This window comes from Tachypleus tridentatus, chromosome 6, assembly GCF_004210375.1.
Source record: "Tachypleus tridentatus isolate NWPU-2018 chromosome 6, ASM421037v1, whole genome shotgun sequence".
Lineage (NCBI taxonomy): Eukaryota > Metazoa > Arthropoda > Merostomata > Xiphosura > Limulidae > Tachypleus > Tachypleus tridentatus.
The window spans coordinates 88870051-88891907 of NC_134830.1; the positions used below are offsets into that span (position 1 = coordinate 88870051).

At 37.4% G+C, this 21857-nt stretch overlaps 1 protein-coding gene across 1 annotated transcript; it reads left to right on the forward strand.

Annotated features, from left to right (window-relative positions):
- The first annotated feature begins 7521 nt into the window (after positions 1–7521).
- LOC143254609 (uncharacterized) lies at positions 7522–21339 on the forward strand. Its single transcript, XM_076509757.1, has 3 exons — positions 7522–7601; positions 15002–15213; positions 20253–21339. Exons 1-3 carry the CDS (start codon positions 7587–7589, stop codon positions 20272–20274), a joined length of 249 nt encoding a protein of 82 aa, XP_076365872.1. The 5' UTR covers positions 7522–7586; the 3' UTR covers positions 20275–21339.
- Positions 21340–21857: the final 518 nt, after the last annotated feature.

The window sequence follows — 21857 nt, forward strand, 5'->3', positions numbered from 1 at the left end:
TTGCTTTTATTTAAAAATCTATCAGTGACATCATTAAAGGAAATACAAGCATGGATTTCTCCTTTTCTCATGGTCTTTTACAACTATTCATCTGAAGTCAACCTGAAGCCCAATAACAATTTACCACAAATATAACAGAATGTGTCTGAGTCATTTATACAACTTATGACAATGAATAAATAATATTTAAAGAAAAAGATAACATCAACGTGCACATACAAACAGTGTATAGAACTGACATGTCATGTGGCCTGTTAACAGTCTCTGTACTTATGGTGTGTTCATTGTGGGTTCAAGAATGATTGATATCACTAACACGTCACAATTGGTTTAGAGAAATGTGTAGGCAGTTGATGAGTGTAACAAAATATGATGCAATTTCAGTGAATATGACTCATTTATGTAAAAGTACGTATGATGTTGTGTGAAAAATCTGTACATGATGTAGAAAAATGGACTCTGTTTTTGGATTCAGCATACAGTAATTACTGTAAATTATGGTAGCATTTCAAAACAAACCACCACAGGCTTGTATTAACAATATCATTTTCAGTATAGAAAGCAATCTTGTAACAAGGTTATTTCAGCATCCTAGTTTCATTAGTGAATTTTAATGTTGCACGAAATGTCAGGAATAGATATGGGCCTTTGTCTTACATTAATGAAGGTTTTGTGAGTTGTGTAGATGAGTTAGAGGGATGCTGAGAGTGTCAGAAATAGTGTTCTCTCATACATTTGTTAAAGTATAGTAAGTTATATCAGTAAATTTGGGTTTTGCATGAAGTACCAGGAATTGCCTTTAGCTTCTATCGTAAATGATGCATTGTTTCATGCCATCGAACATGAGAAGTTTCTTTTATCTGTTTTTAATTATTTTACTTTTTATCACTTAAGATTTTTCTTGATGCTCCAGATTTGGCAATTATTTCCCAAGTACCTTAAAAACTTCTATGTCTCAAGGCATATATCATATATGAGTTTATATATACCTGTATAAACCTACAGCTTTGATTAATGGTATTGTCCTAGCTTCACAGATTCAAATAAACAGGATGCTCCTCTTTTCTCTCATGTTTCAAATTTTCTTCAAATTTAATAAACTACCCCACTCTACAACCTAGTATGAAAACCTGTGCTATTCAGTTCAAATTCTACGGTATACATTTCTAAAATCGTGTGTGGCAAACTGACCTGCCTGTTATGTCACTGATACAATAAATCTATGGTTGCAAACCACCAACACTGCAAACATCCCCGTACATACAGTATGTACTTTCTCTCGCTCCATTGCCACAAAAGTTTCACGCAGTATGCACGTTGCCAAGTTGGAAACATCACTTCCATAATTGTTGGGAGTTTTCATACAGTGTAAGGTATCACAATGGGCTTAAATGGAAGAACTATTTATCATTGCCAAATACTTTTATCCTTTAATTCACTGCAAGAAATATTGAAGATTTTTAACAGAATATGTTTGAAGGAAGTTGCCCAATAATTTGTTCCAGGAAAGTTTCAGAGTGAATTTATGAACAATTTAATTGTGGATTTTCATTTCAATCACAAGCAAAGAAATTATGGTTGTAAAACCTTTTGTTTGCTTTTTTTTTACCATATCTGTTATCTATCACTTGCAGTGTATATACACTAATTTCTCAAAAATTTGAGTGTTTCATTCATCATCTCACCTAAGCCTTTATGACATAGTCAGGAATTTGATCATGTGATATGCAGGAAGTTTGGATCAGCTTATAGAGAGCTGGAATGACTTCCAAAATTTGTGGAATTTCTTCTGCTATTTGTTTAATTGATAGATTCTTAAGATTAAGAAACAAAGCTACAAACACCAAACCTAAGACAATTTGATAGACCTTAGACCTGGGTAGATTAAGATTATGAGCCAGCAGTGTTTGTTTGTGGTACCCATGAATTACTTTAAACTCTCCTTCACTGATATTTGCTTTCAATTCTGGGTTAGTATAATACAGAGACATCTGTCACTATATTGTTAATAATTATTTATACACTTCACCATCCCCTCGGTGTGGATTCTTGTACATGGTGAGGGGACCTTCCAGGGAAGGTTCTGTTCTTTCAGTTGACTTCCTCTGTGATCTAAATATCCACCCACGTGTTTATCGTGCGTGGTGACCTGTGAAAGGGAGGATAGGATCCTGGTGGTTGAGGAGTACAACCTTAACACACCACTTTGGCCTTTAATTTCTGTAGACGGGCAGCCTTGGGGTAGGCAACCATAGGGCCAGTCAGCTGGTTCAATTGGGATAAGGGCAACCAAGTACCAGTGATGGATATTTTCAACAGGTGTTGTGGGCATTGTATCTAATGCTCGTGTTTAGGTATAGTGCTCACGAAACCCTGGCCTCACTGCAGTGTCCTTGTTTGACATTGTAGTTTGTCCCCTCCTAGGTCTCCATGGTGGGTGGGGTTAATGGGCACCAAAATTTTCCTTTTTTATCATGGATTCTCCAAATAAAATCTTAAAATAAAATAGTGAGAAAACTCCATATGTAAATGATTACGTTTTGAAGATTCTGAGCAGCAATCTTCAACACCTGTTGCACCTTATTTTCTTATCCTACATTCTCTTTCAGACAAACCTTTAGGGCAAATGTCTCCCTTTTTCATTCAGAAGGGACTGGAGGGACTTGCTGGCTATCCAAAGCTAGTAAAGAAACTGCGATCTGGTGGTATATTGGTGGAAAAATCCACATCTCAACACAGTAAACTCCTCTTGCATTCAAAATCAATTGAGGATATGCCTATTGAGGTTACACCTCATACTACTTTAAATTAATCATGAGGAGTTATTGTTGAAAGGGAATTGAAGAACATCTTCTGAGTCAGAGATTCTCCACTTAAGGGGTTTCTGCAGTGAGGCATATCTCCACTCGTAAAGATGGAATTTCGATGTCGACCAATATCTTCATTCTGACATTTACATCACCGCGTTCACCTGCCACCATCAGGGCAGGTTATCTTAATTGCAGGGTACAGCCATACATTCCAAACCCTCTGATGTTTCTAGTGTTAGTGGTTCGGTCACTCAAAGATGTCGTGTCGTGGTTCCCTGATGTGTGCTCGTTGCTGTGACAAGGACCATGATGAGTGTGAAACAGATCTTCATTGCATCAATTGCAATGGATCTTACCCGTCCTACTTTCGTTCTTGCCATAAATGGTTGGAAGAAAAAGAGTTGCAGTGTTTGAAAACGATTCATAACATTACTTATACTGAGACTCGAAAGTTGCCGTGTATCACTTCATCTCGGACGTATGCTGCTGCACTTTGTTCCGAAACTATGGTGGGAGTGCAGACAGATCTCTCTGTGCCTCCAAAAGAATAATTCTCAAAACAAATGAAAAGTATTTTGACCTCCATGGTTAAAAAGTTCATGAATCAACTTCAACACCCATCTCTGTCCCTTACATACATTCCAACAAACCCCAAGAACCACATCCTTTGGTTTTGGGTACAGGAGTTACTTCGGATACTTCTTTTTCCATCCCAAGATGCAAAACGACCATTTGTTCACGTCCTCAGTCACTGGAATCCCCTTCCAACAAAGACCTGCCCAATCAACTCTGGGCAGGATCCACGGAGGTCGATAGACTTCCCTCAAGTAAGGACGTAAACAGAAGGGTTCTCTACCCAGTTTGCCTGCACGTAAATAACAATGGCCACCTTGATACAATGGAACTGTCGAGGTTTACGTTCTAATCTGGATGACATCAAAACACTGATTGCTTCCTACTATCCCATATGCCTTTCCTTACAGGAAACATTTCTGAAACCTGCCGATACAGTCACCTTTCGGCAGTTTTCTTTGTACAGAAATGACAAACTGTGTAATGGACGAGTGCATGGAGGGGTGGCACTGCTGGTTGATCAGCCATCCGTGTTTCCGTGGGTCATACCATCACTGTATGTTCTCTCTGTCTGTCGCCTGGAGAGAGATATGATCAATAAGACCTTGATGCTCTCATTGAACAGTTGCCGTCTCCCTTTTTAATCCTGGGGAATTTAATGGACATCATCCCCTCCGGGGAAGTGCTGATATTGATAGGAGGGGTCGCTCTGTAGAGCTTATGCTCTCTGATCACAACCTTTCTGTTTTGAATAGCAGTTCTTATACTTATTTTCATGCACCTAGTCAGTCCTTTACTGTTATTGATCTTTCAGTTTGCTCCCCTTCATTATTCTCCAATCTTTCATGGATGGTTGACAATAATTCACGAGGCAATAATAATTTTCCTATAATTTTGAGCGAGATTGGCCGTGGTCAATGCCACTTAACTCACATGCCCCCCTAGAAGCTGCATCAAGCCAACTGGCCCTCTTTCACTGCTTTCGCGAAACTTGATCCTGCCATTGTCTGTAAGCCATTGCTAGACGATTGCTTGGCAGCAGTGACTGTATTGTACAGGCAGTTGCTCAATGTATTCCTAAAACCTCGACACATTTTCCACGAAATCCTTGTCCGTGGTGGAATCTTGCCTGCCACATGGCATGGAAAGCTCAAAAACGGGCATTGGATACTTTTTATAGGTATCCCACACTCTCGCACTGCATTGCTTTCCAGCAGGCCCTGCACATGCTCGGTGGGTAAGAGGTCAAAACCAGAACGAATATTGGATTAAGTTCACAACCAGCATATCTTCTACCACCATTTCCAAAGCTATATCGGGCATGATTCGAAAGGCCAGTGGGCAATATAATTCTGTCCACCTCTCGATCTTGCTCTCTGATGGTCAGGAAGTAGCTGATACCCAGATCATCGCAGATACTCTAGGTGAAAGCTTTTGCTGGGTATCTAGCACTTCTGCTTCTTCCTCCACCTTCTTAGCCATCAAGACTCAGGCAGAGCGATCACCTCTTTCCTTTCGAGCTGATTGTCTCTATGACTATAAACGTCCCTGCCAAATCTGATTAAAAACAATCAGAAGAATAGCAAGAGAAGCAGGAGAATATTTTCCTGATACCTGGCGCCAAGCTACTGTCCTACCTTTCTCAAGATCCCAAGATTCCTACAAACTACCGTCCAATTGGTTTGACGAGCTGTCTCTGTAAGACCTTAGAGAGGACTAAATAAGTTGAGTAGTATTTTCATTTAGATTAAAATAACATTATACACATGTAGTCACTTTGTTCATCTTACAATGCAGGTATTTAACCCTGTCATGTTGGGTCATGGGTCAAAGCCATGTTATCTCATTTATTGGCTTGCATTCAAAATTTTATTCAACTACTATTTTAGGAATTTATATAATTTAGTTTAGTACCAAATTGTAGATTATAATTCACATTTTCATATTATACATTATATTATTTCTTGCTTCAAAAGTAAATATTAAAAAAATCACACCTAAACATTGTTTTTATATGTCATGTTGAATGCAGCACCAGTTCAGTATGTGTGAGGGATTATGGTGCTAAAAATTGGGTTCCACTATTTGTGGGGGGCAGAAACTAGGTATTAATTATGTGGTTTAGTGTTTAACAACAAATAAAACTTAATTGTAGAATTGTTAAGTAGTTGAACAATAACAAACACTAATTTATCGAGTAATTAAGAAATACAGTAACTCATACAGTCTGTAAACATTGAAATAAATTAATCACTAATTACTTATCAACTGAATAACTAAATTCATTGAATGTAGGTGTATTTACATTGCACTCTTATTTCTGTAACTTAGATTTTAACAATGACGTAACTCTCATGAAATTTCCAAATTTTATGTTATGACGTGTGTCTTCTAGCACACAAATACTCAAAATGTATAGCTTACAACACTGTCTTTATCCTGGATTGTGGGGTCTCTTGAGCAATACTATTACATATATAGTGGACTAAATTGTCTATTGACGAAATCCTTTTGGTGGGTTTCTTCTCTGAAGGTTGTGGTACACAACATGGATGACCTCGTTCTTTATCATCATGTGCAGTTTTTTCACTGAGGGTTGCTGGTCGAGTGAACTTTTGATAATCTTCTGGAAGTGGTCTCGACAGGAAACCTGGCTTTTTAGCAGGTTGAATCTCCTTTGGGATATTTTATTCTGAAATTCCCAACTCACCGTTCCAAAGACGATAACGGTGAATGATCATTACCCTAAAGTGCCTCTCCTCCTGGATTCTGTAAACCACATAATAATGTGGTTTGTGTGAACGTACTTTATATTCACAATGAGTAAAACCTATACACTGGATAGGTAACGTGAGGAAAATGTTATTGACCGCTATTCAGTTCTTGACATTATGTAACCGCACAATAGCAAGTATAATAAATAAACTGACTATTTCGAAGTGTAGGTTCAAGGAGGGTTAAGTTCACTCCTCACGCGTTAACACGTGCTAGTTTTGAAGAATTCCACTCCTCAGTTGAAATTTCCATAAAAATGATATGTATCAGATTAATTCAACAAAAATTCCAAGAAAAAGGGTAAGTTTCAAACATAAACCTAAAAAATACATTTGTTTTTCTTTAGTGTTACAACATAAAAGACACTTTTATTGTTAACTGTTTCTACAAAAAATTACTTTAAAGTCTACTCTGTGATGTAATGCTGTGATGACAGAGTATTTTTAAACTAAGATTTAAATAAAATCTTTTTCTCATGGATGTCAAGTATGAATACATTTTTGTAGAATTGTCAGATAATTCCATAAAATGCCGTTTGCCCAGCAGGAACTGGCAGTTATATTTACCTAGAGGGCGGCTATTTCTACTAGTAATCTTAATTTCTTTATTAAATAGGCCAATTTCTGATGGTTAAGGTATTGTTGGGTTTGGCAGTCCTTGTCTCTGAACAGGATTGCCTTTTCAGCTGTGGAGGTGGTATAATGTTATGATTAATCCCACTCTTCGTTGATAAAAGAATAGCCCAACAGTTAGCACTGGATGCCTTCCCTTTGGTCTGTCACTTCTAAATTAGGGATGGTCACCTCGACATAAGATGGGCGCTTTCTGACAGATCCGCCACAGAACGACCGATGAATCATTGTCCGCTATCATGTTCTTCGACGGTTGTAGCGGCCTCAGAGCTAACACACAAAAAGTATATTATTTGTGTGTATAGTTTAGTGTTTAATGTTTGAAGATACTAAAGTTCAATAATTCTTCTTCCTGAAGTCTGAACTTTTAAATTTTTGTCATGTAAACTCTAGTATTGTATATTAGTGACAATTACTATTCACTATGTAATATATGTGGGACACAAAGTGTGTAAAACAATTATTTTGTCGTATAAATAAGAACTTATTCTGTGATTTCTGTATAAACTAGTATTATCCGAATTTATTCGTTGAATATTCCGGGAGATTTTTATAACAGCTTTATGTAATAATTACCTGCCAATTAAAATATTTAATAACCCTGGTCAAATGTGAAAGTAGGTGATAATTTCTTCCAAGATGACTGCAGTTTACGTTTGACTTACTGAAAGCGGCGCTCTCGTTAAAAAACTAAAACATAAGGTTACTGACTGTCCCAGTGGCCTAGATTTTTTCCGTGTTACAAATAACATAGAGTAGACGCTCACAGTTGTACACAACATTAATCAGTGTTAAAATGGCATGCAGGAACGTAAGTATTGTGATTCTTGTCTTCTTTCAGTGGTTCACTTAAAACTGTTTACTGTATTTAGTGGCTTGTTGAATACAATAATAACTTTTCGCAAACTTGATTAAGCCATCTTAATTTAAAAAATAGAAGGCTGTTTTTACCTTAATTATGAAAAAGTAAAATTCAAGAAACGAAATGAAGAAAAATGAAATAACAGACGTCAGAAGTTAACTAAGACCGGTAATTTATAATTTAAAGTATTCCTTATAAATACTGATACAGTCAATGTATCTTTTGTAGGATTTTAAAATAAATTTCAAAAGAAGAATATCTGCACTGGCAAGCTAAATAAGTGTTTTGTACATTTTTTTAAACACTTATATCAGTAGTGGTATAGCATTAGTACATTCATCACAGCTTATTAAAGATCTCATGTAACGTGCTATTTTAAATTTTGGTGAAAATGTGAAGTTCAGACCATCTAACCATAACAAATTAGTTCAGTGAACGTCTGCTGTCTGTATCACTTGTGTACAAATGTGGGCCCTAATTGACACATAAAAATGTTCACTAGTGGTACTATAACTAATGTACATATATACGACCAGTTTACTAAATATGCGTGTTAACTAACAATGATCGGACTTTCCAATTACTCGATACTAGAATGACGCAATACTTCGCAGATTCTCCTATTTACAATGTATTCTTTTTTTCTAGAAAATACTTATTGTACCTTGATTATTAACATTCACGGATATTCTAGGCCAGGTGGGTTGAGGCATTCGAATCGTAATCCGAAGATCGTGAACTCGAATCTCTGTCGCACCAAACATGCTCGCCCTTTCAGCCGTGGAGGCGTTATAATGTGTCAGTCAATCCTACTATTCGTTGGTAAAAGAGTAGCCTAAGAGTTGGCAGTGGGTGATGATGACTAGCTGCCTTCCCTCTAGTCTTACACTACTAAATTAGGGATAACTGGTGCAGATTGGCCTTGAGTAGCTTTGCGCGAAATTCAAAACAAACAAACAATAAACTTGCTAAATCTATCGATATCATCATATTAGTGTCTCCCTCTAGGAAACAAATAAATTAAAACGTTGTGAGAGTGCTCAACGAAATACCAGACTAAACACTTTTGAAACTTTAAAAAATTGTAACACTATCATTATCATTGTCGTATACTGAATACACCAAAAGACATTATAAGAGTGTTTTAGTTTATTGATACTGTAAGGTGGTTTAATTTAGTGATACTGTAAGGTATTTTAGTTTAGTGATACTGTAAAGTGTTTTAGTTTAGCTATATTGTAAAGTCTTTTGCTATAGTGGTTTTTTAAAGATCAATCGGCTAGTCCATTTGGGCCAGGGTGAACTGAGTGCCTGCGTAAGACGTCCTCAACAGGTGTAGTGGACATTATGTCTGATACTGGTGTTCGGGTATAGTGCTCACGAAACCCTGGTGTCGCTGCAGTGACCTTATATGGTACTGTAGCATGTCCACTCATATGGCTTTCATGGTGGGTGGGATCAGTGGGCACCAAAATATTCTTTATTTATTATGGATACCCCTCAAATAAAACAAATAAACAAGCATGACAGCGTAGAGAAAAGTCTAACTACTGGTAAACGACCACGCATTGATTACTCTGTACGGTTAAACTCACAACTTGAATCTGTCCCGCGATATTTAATTATACATTCTTTAACTGAAAAACCCTTAGGGCAAATGTCTCCATTTTTATTCAGAAGGGTTTAAAATGACTTGCTGGCTCTCCTAAATCGGTAGAAAAATTATAGTCTGGGGACATTTTAGTGGAAACAGCTTCATCACAACATTCCAAACTCCTCTTGAAATCAAAGGCCATTGGGGATATACCCATTGAGGTTACTCCTCATTATACTTTGAATTCTTCCAGAGGAGTTATAGTTGAGAGGGATTTAAAGACTATTCCAGAGTTAGAGATCCTCGTAGATTTCACCAGCCAAGGTGTTACAGCCGTGCGCCGAATTTTTACTCATAGAGACGGAATTCTGGAGCGACAAATGTTCTAATATTAACATTTACAACATCGTGTCCTCCTACCACAATCAAGGCAGGATATCTGAATTGTAAGGTACAGCCTTATATTCCTAACCCTGTTAGATGTTTTCTTTATCAATGATTTGGTCATTCGAAAACATCTTGCCATGGTTTCTTAACAGATACCCATTGTGCTGGTAAAGACCATGATGCTTTTGAATGCTAACTAGAACCACATTGTGTTAACTGTAATGGTCCACATGCTTCCTATTTTACCTCTTGCTCTAAATGGGTAGAAGAGAAAGAAGTACAACGTCTAAAGACAGTTCATAATATTATTTATCCAGAGGCTCAGAATTTACTATTCCCAATTCCATCTCGGACTTATGCTGCTGTAATCCATTCCACTACTACAGTAGGAGTCCAGACAGACCTTTCCATACCTCCTACAGAATCCTTAACGGCGCATTTTAATCTACAAGTTGATGAATCAGAATTTACTTCTATCTCTGTCCCTACCACATCTTCCAGTCATTGCCCAACTTCACCTTGTTCAAGGCCAAGTGTTTCCATGGGGTCTTCCTCTCTTGACACCCCAAAAATTAAACAACCCATTCGTTCACGTCCTCAATCACTGGAACGTATGTCTACAAACACCGACCTGCCTACTCGATCCAGAGTAGGATCACTGGAGAGTGACCGACCTACATCCAGTAAATAAAAAAAGCGAGGCCGCAAGCAGAAGGTCTTATTGCCATATTCTCCTGAAAAATAAAGAAAAATGGCTACGCTAATCCAATGGAACTGTCGAGTCAAAATTCGACAATACTCCTTATATTGAAATGACAGGTCATGTGTAGGACAAGGACATGCGGGAGTAGCACTGGTGGTTGATCAACATGTGCCCACCCAGTCCTTGTCATTGAATACATCCTTGGAGGCTGTAGTCATCCGTATCTCTTTGGGTCATATCATCACTGTTTGCTCTCTGTATCTTACCCCTGGAAAAAAGTATCATCCTTCAGACCTTGATGCCCTCATTGAGCAACTGCCAACCACCTTTTTAATGTTGGGGGATCTTAATGAGCATAATACCCTCTGGGGTGGTTCTAATATTGATGTGAGGGGTCGTGCTATACAGCGTATGCTTTTGAATCACAACCTGTCTCTCTTCAATACTGGCTCTTTCACGTATTTTCATGCATCCAGTCAGTCATTTACTGCTGTATATCTTTCTATCTGCTCCCCTTCGCTTTTCACTTGCTTGTCTTGAGAGGTTGACATAAATCCACGGGGTAGTGATCATTTTCCTATCATATTAAGAGAGATTGGCCGTGGTCAGTGCCAGCTGATCCTTGTGGCTCAGCGAAAGTTGGATCAGGCCAACTGGCCCTCTTTCACTGCTCTCTCGGAACTTGATCCTGCCATCTTATGTAAATCATCGATAGAATATTGTGTAGCAGCAGTAACTATCTGTATTGTTCGAGCAGCTCTTCAGTGCATCCCCAAAACCTCGACATCTTTCCCATGGCATCATCGGTCTTGGTGGAATTCTGCTTGTTCTATAACACGGAAAACTCAGAAAGGTGCTTGAGATAAATTTCGTAGATATCCCACGCTTTCAAACTGCATTGCATTTCAGCATACCCATGCACAGGCTCGGTGGGTTAGACGTCAAAACCAGAAGGAATCTTGGATTAAAGACATCTCCAGCACTTCTTCAACCATCAATTCAAAAGTCATATGGGACAAGATCCGGAAGGTGAGTGGACGGTATACTTCTGCCTCCTCTCTATCTTAATATTCAATGGCTATGAAGTTGTTGATGCTCAGAGCATTGCCAATACTTTTGGTGAATGTTTCTCTCATGTATCTAGCTCTTCAAACTTATTCCTTTCCATCTTAACTATTAAAACACGAGTTGAACATCTGCCTCTTTCCTTTTCGACTGATCATCGCTATGACTACAATCGCTCTCGTACACTGGTGGAACTCAAACTTGCACTTCATCGGTCTGGCAATACATCAGTTGGACCTAATGACATACATTATGAGATGCTATGCCACCTTTCTCCTGGCTGTCTTTAACTGGATATGGCAGAAGAATATCTTTTCTGATGCTTGGCGCCAAGCTATTGTACTCCCTATTCTTAAACCTAGGAAGGATTCAAAGATTCCTTCGAATTAAAGTCGCATTTCTTTGACGAGTTGTCTCAGTAAGACCTTAGAGAGGATGATAAATGCTCATCCTGTTTGGTTCCTTGAAACAAACAACTTTCTCTCACCCACTCAGTGTAGGTTTCGAAGACAACACTCCATGATAGACCACTTAATTCACCTTGAAACATCAGTCAGAGAAGCCTTTTTGAAGTGACAATATCTTGTTTCTATTTTTTTTATTTATAAAAAACTTATGATACAACATTGGGATATGGCATCCTGCGAAACCTTTACTCATACAGATTGCATGGCAGTTTGCCACTTTGTATTAAGCATTTTTTTATGAACTGCTAATTCCAGGTCCATGTGGGCTCAACACTTTCCCGTTTTTTCCCACAGGAACTTGGAGTCCCTCAGGGCTGTGTTTTGAGTGTCACACTTTTTATTCTAAAGATTAATGCCATCAGTGAACAGCTACCCCCTACAGTTGCAAATTGTCTTTTCGTTGATAACTTTCACATCTCATGTCAGTCATCAAACATGAGGTTTATTGAGCGGTAGCTACAAACTGTAATAAATCATATACTTAAGTGGATCACAGCAAATGGTTTTCAATTTTCTCTCTCTAAAACTGTTTGTGTGCATTTCTGCCACCAACGGGGAGTATTCATCCAGGTCCAGAACTTTGTATTGATGATGCTGTACTTCCTCTTGTCCCTGAGGCAAAGTTCTTAGGTCTTATAGTTGACTGTAAATTTAACTTTATTTCCCATATCAAGCAACTTCGTGTCAAATGTATAAGAGCACTGAACATCCTCTGTCTTCTCTTCCATCTCTTGGGGAGCAGATCAATACTCGTTGCTGAAAGTTTATTGTGTCCTTATCAGATCCAAATTTGTCTGTGGTTTATTGTTCTGTTAGAACCTCAGCACTGAAAATGCTGGATCCTATTTACCATCAGGGGCTTTGGCTTTGCACTGAGGCCTTTTGTATCTCTCCAGTTCAAAGTTTGTATGTGGAGTTCCATGAACCCCCTCTGTATATTCGCCATTTGCAACTGTCTGTTACGTATGCTTCCAAACTTTGCTCTTTATCACAGCATCCTACTTGGGGTTGTGTTTTCCATCATCAGTGAACCACACTTTTCTACAATAGAAAATTTGCCATTGTTCCTTTTAGCCTTCGTATTTGGGCACAATCAGAAAAATTGGATATATCTTTGAATAGCATAGCAGTGTCAACAGTTTGGCCTTTTCCACCATGGCTAATTACAGTCCCCAATTGTGACATATCTTTGAGTCATCTGAAGAAGGCCGTTACTCCAAATTGGAAATATCGCTCTTTATTTGCTGAACATCTTTCACACGATTCATCCATTCCCATATATATGGGTGGTTTAAAATCAGGTGACTCTGTAGGCTCTGCCATGGTTTGTTACAGTTCATTTGTAGCACACAGAATCTCCTCTACAGTTTCTGTGTTCACTGCAGAATTGTATGCCATTTCTCTTGCCCTGAATCATATTGAAATTATGCAATATACGAATTGTACGATCTATACTGATTCACTCAGCTGTCTATTGGCCCTGACATCATTCCATGATAGTTCCTATCCTATTCTGATCAATATCCAAGACAAACTGGCCCATCTCTCTCTATCATGTGTCTCTGTCCAGTTTTTTTGGATACTAATTAATGTTGGTATTCGTGGGAATGAGCTAGCTGACAGAGCGGCAAAGTCCATCTGCTCTGGCTCTATTACCACCGTACCTGTTCCATACATGGTCTATGGTCCAGTTATCAAAATCCGATTGTACACCAGTTGGCAGTTGACCTGGAGTGAGCAACGAAATAATAAGCTTCTTCAATTCGAACCTTCTTTAGCTCTTTGGCCATCTTGTTTCTGTAAAGATAGAAGGGAGGAAGTTGTTTTGGCTAGCCTATGCATTGACCACAGTTTTTTAATTTGCTACTTACTTTTATCTCGTACTGATGCACCACATGTGGTCTGTGTGGCACTCAGGCCATAATCATACATATTTTATTATCGTGCCGGCGTTACAACCAAGAACGACAACGCCATTTTAAACATATTTTTAAGGTAGGTTTGCCCTTGACATTAGCCAATGTCATAGGTGATACTGGCTGCCTCACTCATGTTTTTACATTTTTAAGAGCTATTGGTCTTCTTAACTTAATTCAAGGTTTTTATTGGACTATACACTGTTTTAGGATGATTAACACATTTTCATTTTATTTTAACCCGAAGCCAGGACTGGAAACGCCAACTTCAGGTGACTGACAGCAAATTTGTGCCAATAAAGAGCTTTGTGCCAATAAACGTGAAATACATTCCTACCTACTGTAAGGTGTTTTAATTTAGCTATACGAGAAAGTGTTTTATTTTAGAGATCGTGTAAGGTGTTTGATACTGTGAAATTTTTTTAATTTAGCGATACTGTGAAGTGTTTTAGTTTATCGATATTGTAAAGTGTTTTAGTTAATAGCACTGTGTAGTATTCTAGTTTTGTAACAACGTTAAGTCTTTAAATTTAGTGGTAATGTTTAATGTTTTAGTTTATTGATAATGTTAAGTGTTTTTATTTTGCAGCGTTGTCAATTGTTTTATTTTAATATTAGGTTCAAACGTCAAATTGTAATAGTAGTTATAAGTACTTGAGTTAAGTGCTGTTTTACTTTAGTAGTACTATTCAAATGTTATATCAATTTTTTAATATTTAGTATTATTTTTAAATTTCAGCTAAGCAATGTTACCCATTACTTTTGTTTAAATGATTCTCAGATTTTGAATTTAGCAGTATATCAAGTAAAATGGTATGGCATTTTTTCGGCATTGACAAGTGTTTTAGTTAAATGGTAAAGTATTTTACTGGTGGTGTCAAGTGTTTTAGTTTTGTAATAGTTTCAAAGGGTTTAGTTTAATGGTCGTGTTCTTTTAATTTGACCGTGGTGTCAATACTGTTGTTTTACTTTTATAATAGTGCAAGATGTTTCAGCTTATTGGTAATGTCAAATGTGTTAATAAAGTGATGGTGTTAAATATTGTAGGCTATGTTAAATTACAACTACTAATGAAGCTTGTATGAAAATTTTCGCAACCACCTTGATGCTTACGTTACGGCTAATTTATTTATATCATGTGTAGAATATTTGGAACTTTATTTAAGATTTAATTTTATTAAGCACTATATCACTTTGTTTTCTTATCCGTCCAACAGGCAACGACCATTTGTCAGAATATTTGTAAAGCGCTGGTGGGCCTGATGGTACTACATATGGTGGTGGTGGTGGTTATTTTTCAAGCGACTAAATGCTCTGCATTTAGTTCTTACCATAATATCACCGCTTGTCATACCTGCGATGAGGGACCACACTTATATTTCTCCGTGAGAAATTTTCTCTGCTGCTTGGTGCAGAGCAAATGTTGTGGGTTGGTATTAAGATGTATTTGATCTTAAGAAATATTTATTGTGTATTTTTATAGATAATTTTAAAAGAGTCTGCATGATGAACGATCAAGTGTAAAAGAGGACTCAACTGTCTAGTTTAGCTTGAGACATTTGTGGAGAAAAAGGACGAGTTTGTAGTAGTAGAAGAAAGGGAAAGAAATACGATTTATCTGCAGGTGAGCTTGTATTGGTTTGTGAAAGGGGCTTATATGTTATCAAGGAACACTGAGATGGAGTGATGAATGAAGATTTCACCACTAACTGCTGACTTTGTTAATCGACTTTTGTGTCATATTGATGTATAAAGATATTTTGTCGAGTACACACAAAATAGGCTGGGACTGTTACAAATACATCGACTCGGATAATGTTTAGAAACTAAGAAAAATCAAAGAACCTTTCTATATCAACACCATAAAACCATCGCTTAACAAAAACCAGCCCTAGAAACCAACAGTTTGTGGATACCACTGGTCAAATACAAAAATTGTTTCCCGGTTTGCCCCTAAAGAAGAAAGGTTCATTTTGAGAAAGCACTCGGTTTAAAGGGTTTCATACCTCTGTGTTAAATTGATTTCTTGAACCTACATGTTTTTTTCTAGTATCACGAACTGGTTAAAACATCATTCCTTCCACCAACCACATTACAAGAACCATAAACCAACCACTCCACGTCCACCTCGAACTTCTTGGAGAGCACAAAACCCTAGCAAAACCAGCGCAAGCTGACCTGGAGACACACTGTACTACCATTGTATATTATCACACAAAAAAGGCAGCTGTTGCTTCACTTTTATTAATCCGTTGTGAAATTTCAGACTTTTAAATGTGTGTTTGTGTGTGTATATATATAGGCCCAGCATGGCCAAGCATGTTAAGGCGTACGACTTGTAATCTGAGGGTCGCCGGTTCGCATCCCGGTCGCGCCAAACATGCTCGCCCTTTCAGCCGTGGGAGCGTTATAATGTGACGGTCAATCCAACTATTCGTTGGTAAAAGAGTAGTTCAAGAGTTGGTGGTGGGTGGTGATGACCCACCTTCCCTCTAGTCTTACACTACTAAATTAGTGACGGCTAGCACAGATAGCCCTCGAGTAGCTTTGTGTGAAATTCCAAAAAACAAACAAACAAGTGTATATATATAAATAACAAAACAGGTTGTTTATGTTATATTGCATAGATCTATTATATGCACACCAGTAAATGATGTGACAACTACAGACGATATAAAGTTGTACTGAAACCGCATATTTCAGAATTACATTTTGACGTTCGTAAGTAGTACGATGTCATCGAAAATTAATTGTTTTGAGAATAGTGTGTAACAGTTCATTCCAACAGAAAAGTATTAATACAGTAAGATCATAAAGATGTGTTAAGATTGGAGACTTAACGTTTCCAAGATGGGTTTGTTATTAGGACCTAAATTTGTAATCTCCACTTTAATACAAAACATCTCAAATAATTGGTAATTACAGGTCGTAATGAGCATAACATTACAACTAGTATAATTTAGTGAAGACCATCTCAAAGACAATACTTAGAGATCTAGAGAAAGAGTGTATGAGATATTTAGAGTTTAGAGTGCTTATGAGGTAGCAAGAACACTGGTTTGTAGGGCCGGTTGAAGAACGCACAGCAGATGATATGGATGAATTTGAAGTGTTGGGCACTGTTATGTCTAAAGGATAAATGACAAGTAATGCTTAAGATGTAAACTTGGTATGCTAGCAGTTTCAGGAGAATGATATGGTCCAGCATAGCAGTTGATAAAGGAAGATATGTCATTAGCAGGATATCTAGTAGGAGACAACCCTCATTTTTAAGCCATGCTGCTGCGAACTAGAATATATTGAATACAGATGTAGATAAAAACCCTGAACGTTTAACACAGAAACGAAGTAATAAATAAACCGGAGAAACTACGAGAAACAATAATAAAAGAAGCGAATACAGCAGCTGTAGTCACCATAAAAGATACTATGATGCATTATTTATTTATACAATGGAACACTAAAAGCTTCGCTCCTGAAGCCGGAAAAAGTTTAGAAAACCAATAGACCTAAGAATCGTTATCACAACAGATAAACTGCAGATGTTATTTTCTTTTGAACTTGTCTGTTACGATACCAAATGAGGGATGTTTAATAAATATTATTTTAAATCTATCTTTTGTCTTTCTCAACTCACTGCTGACGATAAGGGAAAAAGTTTATGAAATTCTTTATATATATACATATATATATGTGTGTGTGTGTGTGTGTGCAGGATACTTATGAAGGTTATGATTTGAATGGCTAAAGCTGGCGAAATTTTGAAATGCCACTGGCTTTTAAAGTTATAATAAAAACAATGTTTTTTCTATATTTCTCTTAAAATATCCTTTGTGGTTTGAAATAAGAGTGTGTAAAAACTATTAATAGCTATAACTGAAAATTTTATTAAAATTAGCAAGTTCAGGTATTCTGACACTGCACCAAGTTTGGAAACCAAATAACGATGTAGAGTAGAAATTTGATTTTGGGGTTTCACCCAATCTTGGTATGTTCTATCTAGCGACCATGCATCTTGACATTACTGGTAGCCTTATTGAAACCTTACTCTGGTGACCGTGACCTTCTTTTCAGACGGAGATATTTCTTCATTAAATCGTGTCATGTTTTATCTCACGACCATGCATCTTGACTATAGCGACGAGAACGGCTACTGTCATTGGCTTGGGTGTTCATGGATTTTCCTCTGTTAGAAAACATTCACTATTTGCATACAACAGCTGTTTTCAGATTTGTTGTAGGTCTTTCTTTTGGGTGATCCAACTTGATCCATATTTCTGTATTTTCCACTGAGTAAGATTGATATCTCTATTCTGAAACTTCTGAATCTGAATACATCTACACTGCTAGCCAAAATCTTAAGGCCAATGATCATAAAGAAAAAATATGCATTTTGCGTTGTTAGACTCAACTACTTATTTGAGTAAAGCTTCGAAAGATGAAAATAAGAAAAAGGAAAACAAAACAAAACTTTTTTAGTATTTAATAGGGAAAATGTGAACACTATGAAATTAGCCTAAATACTAGCTAGCCAAAAGTTTAAGACCATACCAAAAAGAAGTCCTAAACAGGGTAGGAAATGTCCAACAAGTGGTCTCAGTAATGAGTTGCACGGCCGTCATTGCGAATAACTGCAAACATTTGCTTTGGCATGGTCGATATAAGTGTTTGCAGAAGGCTGGCTGGAATGTTATTCTAAGTGGTGTAGATGGCTTCACGAAGATCGTGCACTGTATGAAATTGACGTCCATTTCTATGGACTTATCTTGCCGTCCACCCCCAAACATTTTCAATGGGGCTCAGTTTGGGCGAACACGCTAAATGGTCCAAAAGAATCATGTTATTCACCATGAAAAAGTCCTTTGTACTGCGGGCATTGTGGATTGCAGCGTTGTCCTGCTGAAAGATCCAGTCATTTCCACACAAGCGAAGGCCTTCAGTCAATAAGGATGCTTTTTCCAACATGCCAATGTAGCCAGCTGCTGTTTGATGCCCCTGTATAACCTGAAGCTCCATTGTTCCATGGAAGGAGAAAGCACCCCAGATTATGGTGGAACCTCCTCCACTGTTTCGTGTAGAAAATGTCTCCGGTGGATATCCTTATCGTGCCAGTAACGTTGGAAGCCATCTAGACCATCCAGGTTAATTTTTTTCTCATCAGAGAACAAAACCTTCTTCCACTTTTCTACGCCCCATGTTTGGTGCTTCTCAGCAAAGTTTAACCGAGCTGTTTCGTGGTGTGGAAGGAGGCGTGGCCTTTGAAGACGTTTACGGTTTTTAACGCCTTTCTCTCGTATATGCCGTCTTATAGATCTTGAGCTGCATTCTGTGTCCGTAAGGGCCTTAATCTAGTTCGACGATGGGCTGTTGTCTTGCCAAACAACACGTCGAATCCTCCTGCTCAACGGCGGCGAAATTTTCTTAGGCTGACCATTTGAAATTCCGTGTCCCTCAGGGTCTTTTAAGAAATTTGCAACAGCAATTTTACTACGCTCAATTTCACGAGCGATGACACGTTGAGAGAGAACTTGCTTTTGCAGCTCGACAATTCTGCCACGTCAAAGGTCTGTCAACTTTTTAGTCTTTGCCCTGTTTTTACCCAATGTAACACAGGAGATGTCAGTGGGAGATGTTGACAACACTAATGCTTGAACACAAATGATTAAATTTCGTTACGTGTTTACCGATTAACGCTTTATTTGTTTTTGAATTTCGCACAAAGCTACTCGAGGGCTATCTGTGCTAGCCGTCCCTAATTTATCAGTGTAAGACTCGAGTGAAGGCAGCTAGTCATCACAACCCACCGCCAACTCTTGGACTACTCTTTTACCAACGAATAGTGGGATTGACCGTAACATTATAACGCCCCCACGGTTGGGAGGGCGAGCATGTTTGGCGCGACGGGGATGCGAACCCGCGACCCTCAGATTACGTGTCGCACGCCTTAACACGCTTGGCCATGGCGGGCCCGCTTCGTTTCAGTATGATCTTATACTTTTAACCAGCTAGTATTTAGGCTAATTTCATCGTGTTTACATTTTCCCTATTAAATGCTAAAAAAGGTTTTTATTTTGATTTTCCCTTTTCTTATTGTAATCTTTCTAAGTTCTACTCAAATAAGTGGTTGAGTTTATACATATTTTTTCTTTATGTTCATTGGCATTAAGATTTTGGCCAGCAGTGTATATGATCAAAGCATCTCCGAGAAAAGTGATTTAGATATCATCATGATATGATTATATGAGAATGTGGCTATATGTGTATAATATAATATCAGATGATACATAATACCTTTTATATAATACGTGACATTTTAGAAAAACTAGATATTTTTTGTATTGCTCAATAAATGAGGAATTAGAATAAAATTGAAAACCAGTCAGTAATATATCTCTGTTTAAGCTGTATATAAATAACAGGCTGTTTTAACTGAGTTAAAATTACGTGTGTATATTTTTTTCATTTCAGACCTGAGAGTCTCGACGATTAAAGGAAGCAAATAAGATGAAAAATAACTGCTTTCATGCAAACAGACAAAACAATGTGCAGTTACTTTGACTCTAGCCAGTATCACTTATATCGAAGAGAGTAATTTGAAAGAGTTATGTAACTATTAGATGTTAAGAAACTTTTTTATCTTGTAGTTACGCAGAAGTTTTACTTTTCAGAGTGCCATCTAGTGGTGATACAATGTTTTACTGTCTACAGTTCTTCAAATCACGTGTGGTTGCCTTATATTCAGTTAAACTCTGTATAAAAAGTTGGTGATTTCGATTTTTAAATATATGAAGTTTAACTAATAACATCTGGCATATATATTTGTATTTGTTTGATAGAAAAAACAGTTTATTAAAATTTTAAAAGAACTGTGGTAAAATCTAGCTTTTTATTTGACTCGGAATCAGAAAGAAAAGTAGTAGGAGTAGAAAGGCGTTCTTCATCAAACAGTCAGACACTTTCTCAAATGCTTAATATTAATGCACACCGTGTACTGTGGTGCTTTCAAAAGTAGTCCCGGCATGGCCAGGTGGTTAGGAGGCTCAACTCGCAATCTGAAGGTCGCGGGTTTGATTCCTCGTCATACCAAACATGTTTGCCGTTTTTGGCGTGGAAGCGTTATATGTGATAGTCCATCACTTTCTTCGTTGGCTTAAGAGTAGCCCAAGAGTTGGCGGAGATGACTAGCTGTCTTCCCTCTTGTCTTACACTGCTAAAGTAGGGACGGCTACCACAGATAGCCCTTGTGTAGCTTTGCGCGAATTTACAAACAAAATAAGCTTAATTTCAAAAGTTATGTTATTAAGAAATTTGTAACAAAAGGGACGAAGAAAAAATAAAAGTTTAGATTTCTAGAACATTTAGATATTCAGTAAACATTCCAAGTTTAAACACTAGTTCACAGAAGATGACCTGTTCCAGAATAGATTAGACACTCTGTGATCATTAGTGTTATTACAGACAATATTTTTTTCCAAACGTAGAGGCAAAATTTTACTATTTTTAACCAAAACTAAATATTAAAAACATTTATTGTGAATACAATGAAATCTAATCCATCCCTACTTAAATTCAGTCTGACTCATGTTGTTAATTATTTTATTTCTACTTACATTTAGTGTTCTAATTAAATCTTTTGTCTGAAATATATCATAAATTTCCTCATGAGTTTAAAAAGGCCATACATTATTAAAATAAAACAAATTTATTTGTGTTCACGTTTGATTCAGTCTTCAGTAGTGTACTGCTTGTACTTGTGTGTTTGATTCAATCTTCGTTAGTGTATTGTGTGTATTTATCCTGCTGTGTTTGATTCAATGTTAGGTCGTGAATTGTTTGTATATATTTTAAACACATGTAGAGGTAATGCATGTACGGTACCTAACGTCTAAATATTTTTCTGTTTACTAGAAACATTATTTGACAGACTCGACCTTGTCGATATTTGTTTGACTATTTACATTGGCCCATAGTTGCTTTGTAACAGAAATGTCACGGCGAGAAGTAACCTTATTTGATTATTTCAGTGGCAATGTTCTTTCCTTAAACGTAAAAGTCTAGAGTGAGCTGGATTCA

Bases quoted from the DNA above. Each gene is read 5' to 3' on its own strand.
- LOC143254609 (XM_076509757.1), top strand. The intron at 15,214-20,252 runs GTTGGTATTAAG...TTTTCATTTCAG, and splicing joins GTGCAGAGCAAATGTTGTGG to ACCTGAGAGTCTCGACGATT.